At 39.6% G+C, this 21,235-nt stretch overlaps 1 protein-coding gene across 1 annotated transcript; it reads right to left on the reverse strand.

Annotated features, from left to right (window-relative positions):
- Positions 1-1,195: 1,195 nt before the first annotated feature.
- LOC149285238 (advillin-like) lies at positions 1,196-20,073 on the reverse strand. The gene is made up of 19 exons (XM_089495663.1): positions 20,008-20,073; positions 18,261-18,335; positions 17,949-18,145; positions 17,029-17,137; positions 16,583-16,693; positions 15,624-15,829; positions 14,102-14,180; positions 13,691-13,789; positions 12,681-12,834; positions 11,806-11,906; positions 11,024-11,161; positions 10,177-10,335; positions 7,834-8,013; positions 6,649-6,794; positions 4,404-4,548; positions 3,540-3,728; positions 3,328-3,396; positions 2,412-2,543; positions 1,196-1,309 (listed from the first exon to the last, which is right to left on the reverse strand). The coding sequence occupies exons 1-19, from the start codon at positions 20,071-20,073 to the stop codon at positions 1,196-1,198; spliced, it is 2,469 nt and encodes an 822-aa protein (XP_089351789.1).
- Positions 20,074-21,235: the final 1,162 nt, after the last annotated feature.

Raw genomic sequence — 21,235 nt, forward strand, 5'->3', positions numbered from 1 at the left:
TAAGACCCCTTTTTTCAATTACTGCACCAAAGTTACTTTTTCTCATAACGCCAAGTGTTCTCAAGATATTTGTTGCAGGAGCCCAGAAATACATGTGTTATGTTTTGCATTAATTTGGCAGTCGTTATGTATTTCACTGCAAAAAATGGCATGGCGCCTATACATACATACATACCGATCTGGAATATTCCATAGAAGCCCACCGATGGCAATGGCAATTTATGCAATATATGTTTTTCAATTGGAATAAGGCACTCTACAGCTGAATGTTATTGGCACATCCAACCTCATAATATCCATACCCAGCGGTTGCTTTGTCCTATCCAATCTACGTCCACCGTGCACCGCAAAATCTATCCAGTTTAAGGCTCAGAACTACACAAGCTAACTGCCGGCAATTTTTAGCATAACCGTGAGGCTTTCTTAAAGTTGTCATACCCTAAAACCATTTGGGTTAAATACACTTAAATGGACACTCCAACCATCATGTGCACTTTAATGCATATAATAGGTGAGTGGGCCCTTTATATTTTCGTGTGGTTTCCCTTCTGCAGACGTATAGAGGGACTCTGCAGAACCCCACATTCTCAGGCTTGGTCTTCATGTATTCCTGACAGTGCGGAACACTTTCACGATCTCCTCGTATGAGCATTGGTGGAACTAAGTAGCGTTTGGTTCCAAGTTAGCCATGGAAAAACAGGAGACAAGTTGAATCAGGCAGACACCTTTATTGGCTGAGCAGAACTAGTTAAATTAAGCTTTTGACACAATGTAGGTTGCTTGACTGCATCTAAAGAGACGTACATTGTCTCAAAAGCTTGCACTCTAATTCTGCCATACCCCAACTGCTAATGGATGTTGCCAGAAATGTTACCATTCTTATCTTGTTTATATTATTCAGGATTTGTAGTAGAATGTATTACATGTTTATGGGTGATTTGTTATGGGCTATAACTTCTGCGCAGAGGATTTGTTGATGAATTGCTATATGAAGCTCAGAAGGTCACGTCAAGCAGGTGTAATATTGGCAGGGGGATCTTGCACACAGAATCTGACTCGTGCTTTACCTGCAACGTCATCCAATGCAGCGCCATGCCTCATGACAGTAAAATGTTTAATTATTGGCTTGATATTAATAAAAAACAAATACAACATTTTGCTAATGCCCATGTGGATGTGCCAAATGCAGGATCTTTTAAAATAGTCCTAGCTGTTTTTTGATGTTCAGTTGTTTCCAGGAAGGCAGTGCATAAAACTCTCCTCTGGTGATTCCAAAGGCAGCGAAGAAGTCCCGATCAGAGAGGAAACTCTGTAACAGAGACAAATAGTTCTCAGCTGTTAATTTAATCAAAGAACATATTTCTGTTAAAACACACAGTTTAAGCTAGTTAGTATATACTTGAGAAGAAAACATAATTTATCATGCCATGTGTTTTATCTGCAGAAACAATTAGTGCTCTACAAAATTCTTTCATTCCAATAGGATGTTTGCATTGCTATATGTACATTCTAGAAATCCTGGAGCCTTTCCTGGCCATGAGCCATTGTGTCTGTGTTAAAATGAAAGCACTTCTGTTTTGCCAAACAGAGCTGGAGTTTTGGTCTGGTTTTGGCAAACGCCATCATTCAGCCAACCTGTTTACATCTGTAAAACAGAAATCCATTGTCCGCCAAAAACCTTTCTATCCGATGCTGTACAAAAGGCTGGTCCTATAGGACCAAGTCCTACCTCGTATGTCATTGTTGCTGCACTGATCACGCATATTTAGAATGCAGGTAAATATGATGCCTCTTGGTGGCACAGATTCTTACAATCAAATTAGCCCAGGGACATATCACATGTGTTTCCATATCCCACAACATTTCAGGGGTCCAGATTGGGGCACGTGGTGAACGTGTGGCTAGAGGCAGAAGTGGAGCGAGGGCAGAGGCAATACCCACTCTCTATACTGACCATAGCTGCAGAGCGTTGCATGACGGTCATGCAGCAGTTGTAATGGAGGTTTCTACCGCAACTGCACAGACCTTCGTTGATTTTACAACTCCCTCGTAGGTCAACTACACCCACAGTGCTCAAAAAGCAGGAACGTCCCACAAAACCAGGACAAATGGCTCGTTCTATGGTATGCGTACCCATTCAAGTTCAGCCAGAGGGACAAGGGGTACTTCAAGACGCATATAGAATAATAGGTGGTACATATTACAAAATGGTTGAGAAATACATACCTGGGGTTTTTCAGCCGTATTTTAAATTATTTGAAGATATAAAAGATGTTTATTGCATCCTGATTGAGTTCTCATTCTCATAAAACATGGTCAGATGGATAATTATGTCAACAAGATGCTTTGCAATGTTTTTACCACCAATTCCACACGTTCTATCCATTTTTGCCCTTCTCGTTCCACCTCACCTCTTTCCTTGCGGGATCCACGCCCTCGGGGAGCTCATGTTTCTGTCTGCCTTTCAGGGCTTCCAGGGGAAAACACTGGTAGGCGCTGCTAGGGATGGGGCTTGTTGGAGAGACAGACACACCGTTTACATCCTATAATAAAGATGATGTGGTTTCAGCTGTCAGCAATGATTATTTAATAGTGAAGTTAATTGTTTAAATGAAGTCAACTTAGGTTAGTGAAACATAATAAAGCAAATTTGTATTTAGACCAAATGCTCTATTGAACAGCTTCATATCTCTATAGGAAGTAAAGTATGGGACTATATAGTCTTCACCTTCCAGATAACTGGGAAGTATTAATCCCCTTCTTACCAATTCTACTATTTCTACTTACCAGTAAAAAATAATTTATTGTTTTATTTAAACAATAGTCACACTTTATTAAACGGCCAATCAAGGTTCTTAGTCTTTAATTGATTTACAGACCTCTAGTAAGAAATATGGATACTGCCATATTGATCAAAGACAAGAAGTCTTTAAATGTACGTGATATCTTTTACTGGGACAACATAGCATATGGGATTCTATATCTTTTTTTCGTATTGAAAAAAGAAGGTGAAAAGAAAAGGTACATTCAGCTAAAAAATGTGCTGCTGCGATATATGATTGATAGAGAAAACGCTATGTTAAATAACCCATGGGTGCAAAAGGCTTTGTATGACATCGACACCTAGTAAGGTTATAAACAGGCATTTTTAGGTTAGTAGAGGCAACATGTAAAACTTCAACACGATTATTTAATTAAAGCCGTGAGATTATAACTGTGCCATCTCAGCAATTTAGGCATTGGCGAGTTGAAATCCTTCTGCTTACCACATCTCACCTGCCAGTTCACAGTTTAGAGAATAAAACCTGACATGTTTCTGATCTTTACCTGCGTAAGCCTACTGATGGCCGCAGCATCTCCCAATTCCTTCTTCAGTTCTTCATAAGTTTTTCCACCCTTTAAAAAAAAAAAAAGAGAGATATTCCTAGAATGTATTAAAGAAGAATGCAAACTGTTTTTCTTATTTTTTTTTCCGCAATTCTCTGGAATTGTGTGCAGAATAAAGATTCAAATATGGAATTGCAGATTGTGTGACTTACACTCCATTTTTGTGGGTCCCAGGCCAGAAACCACCCTGTAAAGTTTGGTGGCTCAAATCCCTGCTTGATGATGATTATAGGAGTCTCAGGGTCTCTACCGCCGGGGTGGGTCTTGAGATATTCCTGAGAAATCACTGGTGCCTCCTTTTTCTCTGTTTCGTTGGCTTCGGACCCAATCCATAGAAATATCTTAAGGGAACAGTAACAATAACGAATCATTTTTTGTAATCTAATCCCATTTTAATTGTTCTGGTAGCTGTTTCATGTGCATTGTGACTAATATTGTATGAATGCAGGCAAATGCTCTGCCATTGCATGCAAGACTGCTGGGGGCTGCAAGATAAGCTTATTATTATGAGACAATTATCTATTTTACTTGATGTAACAAGAACTGTAGTTCTATTGTGCTTTCCCGTACCCATGTTTCTTTGATGAAAAACATCTCTCAACCATGGAAAAGCAGAAAACATTGTAATAAGGTACAAACAGAGTGAGGTTGTCTTTCAAGTCCCCAAAATACATCAACAAAAGTGGAATGCTCATAAAAAGCTATAAAATCTTTACTCGACAAACAAAATTACACCAACAGATGTGAAGGCCTGCTTTGCTATCACCATACTGGGGAACTTCAGAGGAAAGGGTGCTTAGAGCATACTCTTCCTGGAGGTGTGGCTTCACATAGGGGTGGGGCTTGCCAGAGACAGCCTTTATTAGGAGGAAGTGGCCATGGAGTGGGCAAGGCCACACAACGCTCTCTTGGCCAGAGAAAGAACCAGAGCCCAACCCACAGAGTTCCAAGGTATGCATATCACTCACTATATTGGTGTAATAATAGTCTTAATAAATATTTCATTTCTTTGTCACCTGATCCCAAGTGTCTAAAAGCATGACATCTGTCGGGTCCAAGTCTTCTTGGGTGAAGTTGGTAACTTCAGTTACAATAAACCGTCCAGTCTTGTTGGAGCATTCAAACAGGCGTGGGTGGATATCTGCCTCCTCCTGCTGAAGCCTGGAACAAAATCCATAAATTTACCATCAGTTTAGCTACATATGTGTGTGTGATCTGCACAAATCCACACTTCTGTGTATAAAACAGCTTCTGCACGCACCTCGTGGAAAAGGGCTTTCTAATGTAACATACTATTGTTTTTTTATGGAATAAACCTTTATACTCTGTATGAGGTCTGTCTTCTCCTTTTCATCTGCTTTATTTTGAAGGTTTCCCATTGCTGTTTTAAGGTGATCTGTGTGATCACCCCTAAAACCTCATCCCAATTTCTACACAAATAGAGCTGCATAGCTCTGCGTAATGTGAGTGGGAATTTGTCTTAAAAGAAAGTACAACTATTTTACTTAACACGGAAAGCACTATGATGTGTTGATTTGTGCAGATCACTTTGTTTTATTTTATTAAATATATGTGTTGTGAGGTGTCACATTTTTTGGTTTTTTCTGTACTTAATTGATTAATTAATAACTTGAATTTCCAGTGCTTTTTCACTTATTAACTATATACACTCAACGGCCACTTTATTAGGTACCCCTGTTCAATTGCTTGTTAACACAAATAGTTAATCAGCTTATCACGTGGCAGCAACTCAATGCATTTAGGCATGTAGACATGGTCAAGACAACTTGCTGAAGTTCAAACCGAGCATCAAAATGGGGAAGAAAGGGCATTTAAGTGACTTTGAACGTGGCATTGTTGTTGGTGCCAGATGGGCTTGTCTGAGTATTTCAGAAACTGCTGATCTACTGGGATATTCACGCACAACCATGGCTAGGGTTTACAGAGAATGGTCAGAAAAAGAGAAAATATCCAGTGAGCAGCAGTTGTGTGGATGAAATTGCCTTGTTGATGTCAGAGGTCAGAGGAGAATGGGCAGACTGGTTTGAGATGACAGAAAGGCAACAGTAACGCAAATAACCACTCGTTACAACCAAGATTTGCAGAATACATCTCTGAACGCACAACACATCAAACCTTGAAGCAGATGGCCTACAGCAGCGGAAGACCACACCGGGTGCCACTCCTGTCAACTGAAAACTAAGGCTACATTTCTCACAGGCTCACCAAAATTGGACAATGGAAGACTGGAAGAACTTTGCCTGGTCTGATGAGTCTCGATTCCAGCTGCTACATTCAGATGGCAGGGTCAGATTTTGGAGTAAACAACATGAAAGCATGGATCATTCTGCATTGCATCAACGGTTCAGGCTGGTGGTGGTGTAATGATGTGGGTGACATTTTCTTGGCACACTTTGGTATTGTTGCTGACCATGTCCATCCCTTTATGACCACAGTGTACCCATCTTCTGATGGCTACTTCCAGCAGGTTAATGCACCATTTCACAAAGCTCACATCATCTCAAACGTGTTTCTCGAACATGACAATGAGTTCACTGTAATCCAATGGCCTCCACAGTCACCAGAACTCAATCCAATGAGTAACTTTGGGATGTGGTAGAACGGGAGATTCGCATCATGGATGTGCAGTTGACAAATCTGCAGGAACTGCATGATGCCATTATGTCCATATGGACCAAAATGTTTCCAGCACCTTGTAGAAAGTATGCCACAAAGAATGAAGGCAGTTTTAAAGGCAAAAGGGGGTCCAATGCGGTACTAGCAAGGTGTACCACCTAATAAAGTGGCCAGTGAGTGTATGTGCTGGAGATTCTGTGGAGATAATCCTCTCTCTTCTCTATCCATTCTCTCCTTTCTTTTTTTTGCTCCTTTCTCCAGTCTCTCCTTTCTACCTTATCATTATCATTTTTCCTCTCTATCTTTTTCTTTCTCCCACAAGAGAAAGAAGGAAAGTGTTTTGGCAGTATTACTATAGTGTTCCTTGTTTCTCTTGTGGGAAAAAAAGACCATGAGATATCCAACATTTCATCTGCCTTTATTCACTCATTTTAACACAATTCACCCATTCGGATGCGTCCTGTAAAAAGTGATTTCTGCATTACAGTTCACAAATCCTATATTTATACTACATGGAACATCATACTGAAGATGTAAAACAGGATCCACAGTATAACCAAGGCATGTTCACTGTATTTTCACTGCTTAGTAAATCTATGCTATTGAGTACTTGGTTTCCATTACCTCTTGTCATTAGCGTATGGAGCCTTTCCACCTAATAGTTCCCAAAACTGCACAGTCTCTTGTCCTTCTGCCAGTGTCTCCTCAGCACCATCAGATAGGATGGCAGCCAGCTGTTTAGACATTTCACGTTCATCTCCACTTGAACCCTTTTATAAAGACAAGATCCCACATAGAAGTGTTTATTTATTAAAGTTGGAAGCGTGCAGGAGGGCTGCAGTCTGAACTAAGTGACCTCACTATGCATTTCGAAGGGCCAACCCCAACGAGCTTCCCAGTGCAGCACTTTATATGCATACATCTGTGCAAGGGAGATCTTGTTTTAAAAGCCATCTACTAATCATTGTGTGGAAAGCATTGTGTCTCAATAAACATCACTCTTCGCAGACACTTAGATAAGCCGCAGAATAGTTATCTGTGACAAAGCCATTGCATCAATAGGCTCCTGTGTTTGTCACTTCGTTAAATCTCTGAATTTCTATTGGATTGCATATTACAAATAATAATGAAAAAAATAATGGGGCACAATCACAGTGATTCAGCAACCAAAAGTATCAGTTGTACTTCACTCTGCCTATCTATCTGCTTCACTTTTTACCATCAAGTCACCAAGCAAAAATATAATCTTCTGTTGGACGCTCAATAACTTAGAATTAATTTCACAAATATTAAAGGCATTTTTGAGGTTGCCTGTATTTAGAACTGTTGTACCTAAATGCATTGGAAACATAACTCCTAGTACTGTTAAGTGACATAACTTTTCCAAGAAATAATTAATCAATATCATGTAGATTTGCTTGGAGCACTTAATTATTATGTAATACCAACGAATTCACTGGCTCTTGCCATAGAAACGGAAAAGCTTCTTAAACATTTCTGTGTTTTTGTGAATAAGCCTTTAGAGGAAAGATTAAAATGATAGCTCTGCGAACGGTTCTTTGCTCAACATTCTGGAGAGTGCAAGTAATATATTGTCTATGTGTAACAACACATTTAAGAGTAAGTTATGACATTAGTCCATTCAGTTGAACCTTTTGAAAATTTATTACCATTAAATGACATTTCAATTTATAGCATAATGTAAACATCTTTACCACTCATGAGATATTTTAGTGACTAAGCGTTCTCTTCATTACTGGAGCATGGCGTTCATTAAAGAACAAATTACCTTATCCAGTTCCAACTCACCTTCCCATACCACAGGTAATGTTCTGACTGTGTCTTGAGCAGGAACACATCATTGGAATTTAGGGATGAGGCGAAGGCTGGAACCTCCACGGCTTTGGTGTTAGATGGTTCTGTTCCACGGATCTGAAAGAGCCTCACTGGTGGTTCAGGCTCATCGTTCCCTTTTCTTGAAGTGCCTCCCTGAAAAGAGAAGAAAGCAAGTAAGAGATGATAAGAGAACATGAGCATTGATTTATGTTTTTGTGAGAACATTTTTATACCAGAGATACAACACCCGGAAATTGTTCATACAAATAATACAGATAAGGCACATGCAGCAACGCCCATATTACCTTTCCCTTGATTTCAATATTTCTTTTTAAACTTGGTTTATTCACTAAAGGGAAAGTTTGCAGGGAGACACTGAGAGAGAATGTAGAGGAGCATGTCAAAGAGAAAGAGCGAGGGAAAAAAATTAACCAGGTTCAAATGAAAATTATGAGCTTTCTACTTACTTTTCATTTGTTTTGTTGGAGGTTCCGCCTCATTTTTGGACATTTTTACTAACAAAATTGCAGAATTTCAGTTTGTACAAATCGGAATGCACAAATCTATGGAGTAGCCTTTTTGACTTAGATTCCTAAGCAGCAGTCACAGTGCTGGCCCTTACTTTGACAGGGGAGCAATTTGCATGTTCTGCCCTTCTCTTTCTCAGGAAATCTATCTGCACTATTCTGGCCCCTCGGTGCACTTTTGCATGGGGACTGCTTTCAATGAGGGGGGAAAGGGAGTGTCTGGAAGTGCCGGTCTATTGTGGAAGTGCACTGGGAGGCCAGGTTCCCACAGAAGTGAGAGAAAAACAGAAGAAAGTAGATCAATAAAAGGCAAGAGAAGAAACAGCGTTGCGAGAAAGGAGAGAGGGACACGGCAGCAGTCGTGGAGAGCGTAGGAAGACATTGAAAGAGACCGTGAATGGAAGCGTGAAAGAGAGAGTGTGAGTGAGAGTAAATTTATTAATCATCACGATATAAAATAATGGATGTGGCCGTGGTTTTGGTGGGTGTGTGGGGGCAGTATTTTCTCCATGGACCCAGGCAGCACAATGTCTCGGGCCAACCCTGAGCAGTCAGCATACCATACATTACGATTTTAAAGAGTCCAGCACTGCAGCAGTTTTAATGCAGTATGCCTTTCTTAGTGCTATACCCATGTTCAGTGTTTAGTAAATCAAGTTATAATATATGACCCCCGAGTCATGACACTAGATATAATTTATGTAATGTAACTGGATTGTTAGACAACTAATTACACCATAATATCTTTTTTTTCAGCTAACAGAGAGCTTTTCCGTCACTGATCTAATTTACTACACATTCTGTTAATGGATTTTCTGCATCTGCTTCCTTTGTGATCATATCTAGAATCTAGTGATAAGCATACAGCTTAGGAATAGCCGCCCTATCGTGTAAATCTGAATGTACCAAACAGACAATGAAAGTTACACATTTTAGTAGAATAAAGCAAAAAAATGACATCTAAGTAAATGTAATCAGATGTATTTGTCCATTTTTGGGAGGCTTTCTAAACTGTGCTGGGATTGTGTAATAACTGCTGTTGAGTCAGAAAAAAGTACTTACTGGTTATAAATTGTATCAATGTGGTGTGGCCCTTGCATTTGCCCATCCCCCAGCTATTTTCCACGCTGGAGATGTGTCCGTCAGCTCCAGCTTGGTGAGGTGAGCATTGAGAGCGGGGGCCTATTGAGACCCCCATGTGAATGCACAGAAGGTACCCCTACCGATTTCAATGGTTTTTTTAAAAAAAATTTCATGTTTAAAGATTGCATATTAAACTACTTTATTATGCATTCTTCTTTAGTGTCTGTAAAAACCAAACTACTGAGCAAATATTAACTAGGCAAAGGTTTGCAGAATGGTTTCATTTAGTGTGTAGAAGAAAAAACAAAACACTTTAGTTACTTGTTGTCTCATCCCTGGTCTTCAAAACACAAGCCAGTCTCCAACTGTACAGGAGGTAGTTGTGTCCAAAAACCACCCTTTGTTTCTCAATGTTGTAACGTATTAAGCACCCAACAGATTGTAAGCTTGGTCCTCTTATCCTTCCGTACCACTATGTCTTATATGTGTTCATTTTATTGTTAATTTTCTTTATTGACAATTTTAAGGTCATTGTTAATTAATTTTATATTCTCCCCAATTGTAATAGGGGACCCTATAAATAAAATGTAATCCCCAGTTGAGACCCCCTCTTTGACACCCATACCTGGGAACTCCCATCTTATTTTTCTTTAGCAATTGAAAATGTTATGTGTGAAACCCTTATAACCTGTGTAGTAAAAGTTACCTCAAATATGATAAGCTTTCCTTTGAAGATGGCCATAAAATGACGGGGCTCCTTGCCCATACAAACACGCACTTGTACTGGCTCCCCGTTGAAATCCTGATCAAGCTGAACCGCCAGGTATGCCGAGGCTGCCAGCTCATCTTGAGAAGCATGACGCCCCTGCACCAGAAACAAGTGACATTTGATCACTTGACAGACCACACATTACAAAGCAGTAATCAGAAAAAAATCTGATTTTTTTTTTGCTGTATTAAAATGTTTAAATTGTTCCACACTTCTCAAAAGGTTTATTATAAATGGATTTGCCATGATCTCACAAAAATTTTTATTTCCCAGCACACACCTGACTGCCTATTCCCAATTTCCTCATTAATATCTGTAATTTTCTTTTTTTAAATTTAGGGGAATATGTTCAGAAATGTAGCATAATTTGGAAGCTATCTTCCTCCTCCCTCATTCATCTATTAACCTGATAACCATATCAGGGAACCTTCCTGGTTTGATGCGGAGTCTCTGGGTGAAGCTCTGCTTAACCAGGTCTCCGGGTCACTTTCAGGTCACTTTCTCAGGTCAGGAGATTAGTGTTTGGCCATGCCAATTCCTTCCCCTACTCCTAGTAAATTCAAGGAGATATGGGGCTAACCCTGGCCCTCATGAAGTTAGCCATGCCTTTACACATAGCTAGTTCCATCTCTTGGATACCTACATACTGCCTCCACATGAAGCCAAGCTCCCAGAAGAGGGATTGTCCAGGAAAGTTGTATGCTGGGTAACCCTATGTACTACTAGAAACATGGGAATGGATTTCATACAGGCTGCTTATCATTGCCTCATTTGCCAGACTTACCTGCCATATGTAGAGAATATAGTGTGCTTTCCTATTGACATGGTATGTGTACAGCACCAAGTAACAGTCTCCTCCATAGAAAAATCCAAGCCACTGAGACTCCACAGGAACAAGCTCAAGGTTCTCAATTCTCCAAACCTAATACAATACACATTTATGTAGTAAATCATACATATCCCTCTGCAGAAAGGACAGTACACCTCTTTGTGCCCCAAAATGCCCCCTTCCCACCCCCTTCTTTTATAGAGACCCACAATGTTTGCTGGCTATACTATAAAATAAATGAAAATGTGACTAAATTGTATTATTCCTCTAAGTGTCTCAAAGCGGGCCATTAAACTGCATCCATTACAAAGCATTTTTCTTTGTTGAGAGGTATGCTACTGGTACAACAGTAGAATTATTATTGTCTGCAAGATATATTTCCACTGGTGAAACAAAAAAGTAGAGATGTGATTGAACAATGTTACATTTGCCTAAAATCTAGCGGGCATTTTTTGGGGGGGAGAATAAAAACTCCAATTATAAAGACAGTAATGTGACAGAAGCTGTGCATTACTGATAAAGACTTTTATCAAAGCTACACACTCAGCAACAGTGAACAATAAATTTAACTTAATTAATAAAAGATGTCTTTGCTCCCTCTATCCTCTATAGCGCCTTCCTTGAAGAACTGTATTTATTTTTTTTTAACAGTGTACGTTTTTATTTGCAGATATCAATCAACTATAAGTAGAGGTGATATCTAAGAACAATTTTTTGTGTGAAATCGACATTTATACCTCTACACTGCCATTCCCATCATCCACCATTCGCTCCTGAGCAGCCACAGCAGGCTTAGCATGGAGCAAAGACGCATCAAACTTCTCCTGGGTGATCTTTGCTATGAAGAGAGATTGATATTGGGTTAGAATGATGGAATTAGTTACCAGTTTAGTGAATTTAGTGAAAATAAGTTGGTATTCTAGTTCTTAGGAAATAGGTAATAGCTCCTCGGTTAATAGGAAAGGTACCAATTCAGCATAAAATGTAACACTTCAATAACTAAATGCACCATTTGTTATGCCATTCCTAGTACAGCTGGATTCCAAAACTGTTAAATTATTTTATCAGGTAAGATTTTGCCTCATTCATATATTGCTCATTCATAAGGCAATACTTGATGGGATGTTGCCATAGAAACAGGGAAAAATCTCTAAGGTTTCTGTGTTGTTTTTAAAGTGATGAAAAGAGGAAACAATAAATTGTCAGATCTGCTAAGCTTTTTTCATAAGCATGTCATAGAGTTATTTGTCTACAAAACAGCAAATGAAAATTCCAAAAATTTACTTATTGTATGCATTTTTTTTAAATGTATATGTTTTTGACAATAAGCAAGAACAATCCATTAACTGAATCAAATTATTTTGCATTGTTAACCCTTTTTTAGATTGGGTTATTATTATTATTATTTATTGTTCTATTTATTGTTCTATATTACAAAATATAGATTTCCTTACTATAATTGTCTCTATAGCAGAAGCAGAACAAACAATCGGTCTCTGTTTTTCGATGTTCTATAAAGATATATTATAATATGCCATCTTACTAAGTAGCAGAATTAGTATTTCTAAACAGTTCCCTACAGCTAATAGTGAGCTGAGTTAAATTTACTTACCAATCTTACTGGCACTAAAGGTCTTTCCCATGCCCACAGACTGGTCTTTTATTATCCATTTCTGAAAGAGCTGTTTGAACATGGCTGACTCTGCTCCATCATTCACTGTTTCCACATTGGTGCTGTGTGGATAAGCTTTCATCTTTATGAACTCCTATGATATTCAAAACAGACAAAAGCAACTCATCATACGGTGAAGATAATTAGATTTATTTCTGGTAAAGCAAGAGGAACTTTATCCCAATAGACACACTGACTAGCAACACAATGTGATCAGCCTTGGGAAGACTACTGAAAACATACCTGGGTTATATTGTGCAAATCAGTATATGCTAATCACCCTCAGCATACTAAGGGCTGGATCAAAAATTTTGCCACGTCCAATTATTACCATCTCCTCCCTGAAAACCTGAGAGGAGAATGATCAGGGTGGAAGACATGGCCAAATGTAGGTAGGAGTGTGGAAAACCGGGTGACACAATGGTAGCAATAGAAGAGGCTAAAATCCTTAAACTCATGTGATTCCCCTTTAAAGAGTAGGGCTCTAAGAAAGTGCCTATTCTGCCTTAAGGTGAATCTGCTGCTGGTGACAACCAGCAAATGCGAAGTTCTAGATACAACAACGTGCACCAACAAATACTATACATGATTATTTGGCACATATCTTTGTGCCTTGGTTGTGCACTTGTGTTTAAATATTAGAATGCTGTGTAGTTCCATACAATGAGCAAACAAATACCAATGGGTCCAATATATTGGCACATACTGACCAAAATTACCCAAATATGACCTGCCCAGTGTGAAACCAAACTAGGCCAATGCCCGGAAGCAAGGGGCATTTTGCCGTTACATACCAGTTAAGCCAATTACTGAGAGTCCTACCAAGGGTCAATGATCAATGCCTTAAAGCAGCTACGGTCAAAATTTTAATCGGTTGTTAATTATTTAAAGGAAAACCTGCAAGGAAATATAGTTTGTCAGATAAATGGAGTTTGTATTGATTTACTCACCAAAGCTTTAGACATTGCCGTTTGCTTTTCTGCCTTTGTGGCTCCTTTTCCTTTCCAGACATAGATTTTGGCTCCCCCTTGATCCAGAATATAGCAGTCCTAGCAGAAACAAATGACATAAAAAAGATGACTTGCAGGGAATAAATATCATTACCCATTTACCAACCATGTATTTTTTCTCCAATTTGCTTACATCACCAAATTAAATATAGTACATTTCAAAATTACGCAGATCGCTATGTAAGAATGTGTATTTGGAAACGATTTATTGTGAGCCCCTATGTGCAATTGTGGCCCTTTGGCACTGGCAGTTAGGATGATTTTCCTGTATTTTACAATATGTTAATTATTTATGTCTGACATTTTGAGATGTAGACATTTATGGCACACAAACTTATTCTAACCACTTACTTGGTGATTCAGAAGATCCTGAACCAAAGGCCGAGTTGCTACTTCCTTCACCTCCATTTGCCCACCAGAATCAGAGACACTGAAAGGCATACATTAACGTGTTCTATTAGGCTGTTACACTATTCTGTAGAGTTTGAAACAAAATGTGACGATTATGCACTAAACTAGGAATGCATTAAGCCAAGGGTGTCCAAGTTTTTTCTGCAGTGGGCCACTTCATCAGAATTGTATACGTGCGCGGGCCGCACTCATTTTTCACTGTGAGAAAATATGGCCTTTAATAAAATATGCAGATTAAAATAAAGTAAATGACACAAAACATTTACTTTTCCTCTCACTGATTTCTACAAATTCAGGATAATTAAAAATGAAATATTTCTATTTATTCTAGGGATGCACCAAAATGGAAATTCTGGACCAAAACATTCACGGTTCACTTAGCCAAAACCGAAAATGACCCCCCACCTTTAAAAATAATAATACATTTTTTTTTATTAAAAGTAGGTAACACACCACAATTGGACAAAAAAAAATTAGCAATATGACTTGACATGACAGAAAATGCTGGTGCCTAGGCATGATAGGACTGTGCTTGCTGTTAGCAATCACACTCCTATCATGCCAAGTCAGCCAGTACATGCTGGTACAGGGTGGCTGTAAGTGATGTGCAAACCTCATACTGCTGGCAGCATTAATACACAAGGGGGGCAGCTTGCCAGGTTTCAGCATGTGCTGGCTGACTTGGCATGATAGGAGTGTGATTGCTAACAGCAATCACAGTCCCATCATGCCTAGGTTCCAGCACTTACACATCCATGCTATGACACACACTCATTCATTCATATACTCATTCATTCACAGATTCATTCCCTCAATCACGCACACTCATTCAAACACCCTCCCCACCCCCTTACCTGCACTGCAGCTCCTTGATGCCGCTCACAGACTTCAGCAGGGGGCGCGGCCTCCCTCTGCGTTCTCTGGTAAAGAACAGAGGGAGCAGGAATGGAGCAGAGTCATGTGATGTCACGTGAACTCTGCTGGGTTCCGCTTCCTCTGTGCAGTACAAAAGACCCTCCCACAGGTAAGTAGCAGGGTTCTTGTTGTAGCAGGGCTCGAGGTGCGGCCCTGGCTGCCGATCTTACGCGGGCCGCACCTCGAGGTCTTGCGGGCCGCATTTGGCCCGCGGGCTGCATGTTGGACGCCCCTGCATTAAGCGTATTGATCGTGAAAGACCCCAGAAGACTCAGTTTTGTACCCTTAAAGACAGAACCACTATAGACTGCCAAGTGGAGTCCACAGCTTCAGAAGGGATCTGGACCTGTAAACACATCCATATTTTGGGGTGTTACTGCTGTCAGTCCCTATACATACCTCATCATGTACATACAAATGATTTACTACATCTACAGGGTCCTTAACAATTAATGGCGTAGAAGAGTGAGCACAGAGGCTGTGATGATATTCTTTCCATATCTCTAATAGACCCTTCTCTGCCCACATAATACTGCATGTTGCTTACTGGTATAACATGATATTAGCTTTCTGTGCTTGGTCTGCAACTTCGTCGGGAGTTCCTGGTCCAATTTTGTGTGTTCTCTCTCCAAGTGTACTTATCAGGAGCTTCATTAGCTCTGGTGAAGCCTGCTCATTATCTCCTTCAATCGCACCAATCTCCGCTCGTCCTCCCCTCTCTCGGTCACGTATATCTTTAGCCAGCAGCATTGCCTGATGACGAGAAAGCACCTGATGGTTAGCAGTACACATGAATCACTGTACCAGTTTACCCATCACAATGGAAATCACCCATCTGAAAGCACAATGGCTCCGAAAACCTCAACTTGTCCATCAACCTTCAATCCAAATAAATGTAGTCTCTTCCCTACAACAAGTCAACCAGCAGGGAAGAGCAGAGGAAGAGAACAAAAAATGAGGACATGCCTTGACACAAATTTTAAACTAAAACATATCTGATCAGTTCTGAATAGCAGCATAGACAAATGAATCACAGAATAATATCTAATATGTTATGTACAAAGAAGTCTTTCTATAGTCCTGGTGGCAATAATGATATCTTATTGATTCTAATGTCTTGGAAATTCTAATAATCTTTATATTTCCATAGGTTCATCAAATTCATTATGAGATGGCCAATTTTATGGACAAGGGAAAATTTTATTGCTGTGAATACCAGCATTGGGCATTCTTTATCTGCCAGAACCGGTACGGAACAACTGGAGCATCAGCATTGCCTGCCGGTTCAAAAGAGTACAGCTACAGATGCTATGGAGCCCTGAATGTCAATGCTTATAATTGTGGGTTTACCCCTATTTAGTGAGGATAAGGAGGGTTGAGCTATATTCACCCTTTGTGGATCTTGGATTACAACTGGAAAAAAACAGATTATAAACCTGTGACATAAGTAAAACCATTAAATATTCAGCCAAATATAAATGTCATTAAATCAAAAAGAATAGGCACCTTCATTTTCTCTGATGTGTTGCTTTCAGGTCCATTCCACTGTATAATAACTCTGCCAAGATCCAGCAGAAACACATCTCCAAGATTAAAACTGAGCCAGCTCAATTCAACCTGTTGAAGTAAAAGCCCTGTTATGTAACTAAAAGTGAAAAGGAACACTTTGATTACAGTATATAGACAATAATGTTCTATAAGCCCAAAAGTGATACAGCCTCTGAGAAATCTCTGGTTTGTTAGTGGTGGCAAAGGTTGTCTCCAATAGAGTAGGTTATATTCTCTAGCGTTTGTTGCAGGAGAAACTAAACACAGATGGCCCAGCATAATTTATCATTAAGGTGGAATGCCCCATGCCCCCCAATTCCGCTAACATGCCATTCATGAGAATGAGGTAGCATTCATTCTTTGTTTTCATTTGTATCATTCCTTGGATGGAGTATGGGAAGTACCTCAGTAGCTGTGACATTCCTCTTGCCCTTAACATGTAGAAGCCTCTTCACATCATATGTGTTAGTGTCAATATGTTTCATTCCCGATGCAACACCTCCTTTTTTGTAACTACAAAGAGGAAATTGTTAAAGAGGACACAAGGGGACTTCTGTAGTAGAATTAGTCATAACATTAATATTATTTCCATTCTGGATATCAACTGTTCGCTACTGGTTTTTACATCAACATTCAGGGCCACGCCGATGTGGGTGCACGGGGTGCATGGCACCCAGGCGAAAGAGATCGGAGGAGAGAGAGGGGTACCGAGCTGTTCATTCATAAAAAAGTTTTCAGCAACCTCTTGGATCCCCTCTTTCTCTTCAGCGCTGCCCTGACTGCGGTGGTGGGCGCACTAGACCTTTGTCTTGGTGGTGGTGCTGGCGCTTCATGCAGGGTGCCGGAATACGACGTCATTTCCCAGAGCTCAGCAGTGAAGCCATGCGCATCACGACAGTGTAGCGAGACAGAGGCCTCCCACCACAGGACTTCAGCAAGGTAAGTGAATTAGAAAAGTAGAGGGTAGATAGTGAGAAGTCTGGAGAAGTAGAAAGTGATAAGGAGGGGGTAGATAGTGAAAAGGGGGTAGTAACATATAGGGGAGAGATGAGGAGTAGAAAGAAAGGTGGCAGTTCCTCTGAAAAACTCTGAAAATCAGCATCCACTAAAAGTAACTGACTGGAGTAATATGCAAACTTCATAACTTCTCGTGTGTTCTCTTTCTTGAAGGAGCAACTTAAGTTTATCATAACTGCACCTTTAAAGACACAGATATTTTTTTTTTATTTTATTAAAGTATTTTTAACATTTGTGCCACTAACAATATATTTTTTCACTCTATTCTGTTCCACATCCTTACATTTTTACAATTTGCTGCACTCACATTATACCCTGCTTAAAATAGCCTTTGAAGGTGTCGGACTCATGGCCCTGGACTTCCCGATGCTGCACTGGACTACCCCCTAGATAGTCATCTAGCTGGATAGTGTAAATTGCGGCCGAGCCTTGCTCATCCTGTGAAGAGTCATTTCCAATCCAGTAGTGGACATCGTACACAAGGGAACTGCCAGATTGCTTTGTCTGAAGTAGAAGAACAAATAGTCATTGTGTACATTTATTTACAATTGTATCAAAAGTCACAAATCAGCCTTTTTTTCTGATAGCTCAGTACTTCCAAGCTTGTAGGAATACTTACAGAGAGTAGGAGGTAACAATCACCTTCAAAAAAGTTTCCATGGGCTTTTGGTGGCACTAGCGCTAGGTCCATTTTCTATAGGGTACAAAAAAATGACCAAGATTATTAGTAAATAATCAAACACTAAAGGCATAAAAAAGTTATAGTTACTTGTCTTATTTTTTGAAGTTGTTAAGTCTCCTTGATTATGAATAGAGTTGGGAATTTAGCACGGTTAGTGTCTTCATTGTTCGGTCAGGGGATCATTATCAATAAGTCCATTCTCTGCAAGGTTTTGCCCTATCCTACCCAGGCTCTTCCTGTGCTTGCCTACTGACCACCCATGCCCCACGGCTTTATAGTGTAACTGGGGCTATCCCAATCCCTATGTGCAGGCCCATCCCTGTGCAGGCCCATATACCCTTCCTGCACCCTAAAAGGAGCAGAGGAGGGGGGCTAAGGGCAACCAGCCCCGTGAAGGTCCCTGATATGATTGTAAACAGTATGTAAAAACTGCAGAGCACTGAAGAGCACACAGGCAGAATTTCACATGATGTATATTTTATACACAACAGATCATTAGCTAATTAAAATATTTTTTCTAATAACTTAATAAATTGATAAGCCTAATAAATAACGTTAAATACGGTATAAATATATACTTCGTGGTGTAATCTTCATCAGAAATGGTTTTGTTTTAGATAATGTTTCTAAAGTGGTTGAATGTGGGGGTCTCTTTTTATATAATAGAATATGAAATCTGAATGATAGATCTTTTAGAGAGGTCCATATTACAGAAAATTAGCATGGGGCAGACATAATTAATGAAGGAAATACACTGCCAAGTCTTACAATGACCAGTCTTAAAACGATAAGGTAGGTAAATGGTTTGCGACTGTAATCCCTGACTAGAATCTAGATAGTGATTGTATGATGATGACTAAAAAAGCTAAATCAATAGAAAACAATCAGACATCTAATACCATCTACCAAGTAAATCAATGTGTGATACAGGACAATATAAAAAAAAACTGATATAAACACATTACACGTACCCAAAGTGTAAACCATTAACAATGTTACCAAATTTAACTATTTAAAGAAATATATAAGGGATAAAGTTTTTCCTTAATTATACGACACTGAATTGTGGGTTTAGGGCTGTATACTGTCCATTTAATTGAGTAATATTCATGACAATACGACTAGCCTCCATGTAGATACATTGTGTTGCTGCAGGGTAGGAGGCCTGACACTGGGCCAGGTGTAAATTGCGACTTGGCCGACTGTTGTGTTTATATACAGCTGTTCATCAGTGGATGTTTGGCACAACTGTGAATGGGAAAATAAAGAGTAAATCTGCTCTCTCATTACTGCCCTACATAAAACCAAGCTGAAAAGTGCTGCCTTTTAAGAGCTAAGCAAATTATGGGGGATTTACACTTTGAGTTTTGTGACCAAAAAATAACATTTGTGTAGATGTTTGTGGTGTGAAATTTAAAGAGAACATCTGGTGAAAAGTGGTAAAGCAGAGCAATCAGCAGAAACTTTCCTCTGGAGACTTTATCACGTTTACCATGCTGCACCAGACTTACCCTTTATACACATCCTCAGGTGATTTTGATTATTACTATTTTTATTATTACTATTATACTATAATATTATTATTATTATGCTGCTTTTGCTCTAGCAATTCAGCGTTACACATTTGTAGTTGTACGCGGCTGGAGATATTGCGCATTAGTGTGGCATTTTGCAGGTCCTTTACCTCGATTCTCCAGATAAGGAGGCCGGGGGTTTTGGTAACAGCTTTAAACGCACTGCTCAACGACATGGCTTCCAGCTTCTAGATCGCACGCTGTTAAGAGGCACCTAAGTAAGGAAAAAATATAAATATGTATATATATATATATATATATATATATATGTATACATACAATGTAAATGTTGTGGAGCATCAGTATTAGACTTTAAAAATAACTTTGGTTTCGGAGATGTTATACTGTACGTCATGTCCCATTGGGATCTTCAGATAACATGATATATATACTGAGTTACATCTCATTTTTACGGCTGCCTGACTACAAGCTAATGAGCTACTGAAGTGTCAAAAACACAGTGGACAAAAGACTTCTGCAGCGAGGAGCAATTATTTCAGATGGGGCAGAGTGCTGGCAATAAGTAGCCCAGGGGGACAGATCAAACCTAATGCTGGATTTAGCTGGATTAGCAGACCAAAAACATTTGGCAAACATAATGCACAATATGCACTGTCTAGTCGTGTTCAAAACACATTAACTCATAGGGAATGCATGGAAAACCCAAGGAGCACAGAGAGGACCCAGTTATTGTGTAACATCATTGATACGCTACAACCCTGGTGAGGAACTGCAAGTGAAACACGCATGAAAACATTCTAGCATGAAATCAGAGCAGCCCGGGGCACATCTTCCAAATTTGTCACCCCGTTCTTGATGTCAGCTGACCAACTGTAGAGGAGATCTAGTTAAGATCCCCTCTATCAATTTTAGTGAAAATCTTGTCACTCACTGCAGGAGCAATCAACAGAAGAATTTTGGAAAGTTGGATGTCTGTTTTATTAGACATCATGTCATGACAGCTATGGCAAGCCATAGGTCACTTAACTGTGACGATACATAATGGGCAGTAGCAAGTATTCCACTTCTAGCGAAGGTAGTCTCTTCACTTCTGCCTAACACACAATGCATCATCTCATCATAGCCAGAATTCTAAATATTAGAACTTCTTCTTCCTTCAAGCTGAGACCTTTGTTTTCATCGAGTTAGTTTGCCTCCTTTGTTTTCCAAAACAATGAACACTCTATTTTTCAGACAAAATAAGCTTTATTTGCATCAGAGAATCTAAAAATTAGGCACTTTGTCATATACAAAATATTATTGTATTGACAGGTGTGTGAATGGTGAAAGCCCCCCTTCAATGTAGAGTGACCACTCCTGCCATGTTTTCCATGACAT

The sequence above is a fragment of the Sceloporus occidentalis genome, unplaced genomic scaffold (assembly GCF_023333645.1).
Source record: "Sceloporus occidentalis isolate IW3139 unplaced genomic scaffold, rSceOcc1.0.p SCAF_82, whole genome shotgun sequence".
In the NCBI taxonomy this organism is placed as follows: Eukaryota; Metazoa; Chordata; class Lepidosauria; order Squamata; family Phrynosomatidae; genus Sceloporus; species Sceloporus occidentalis.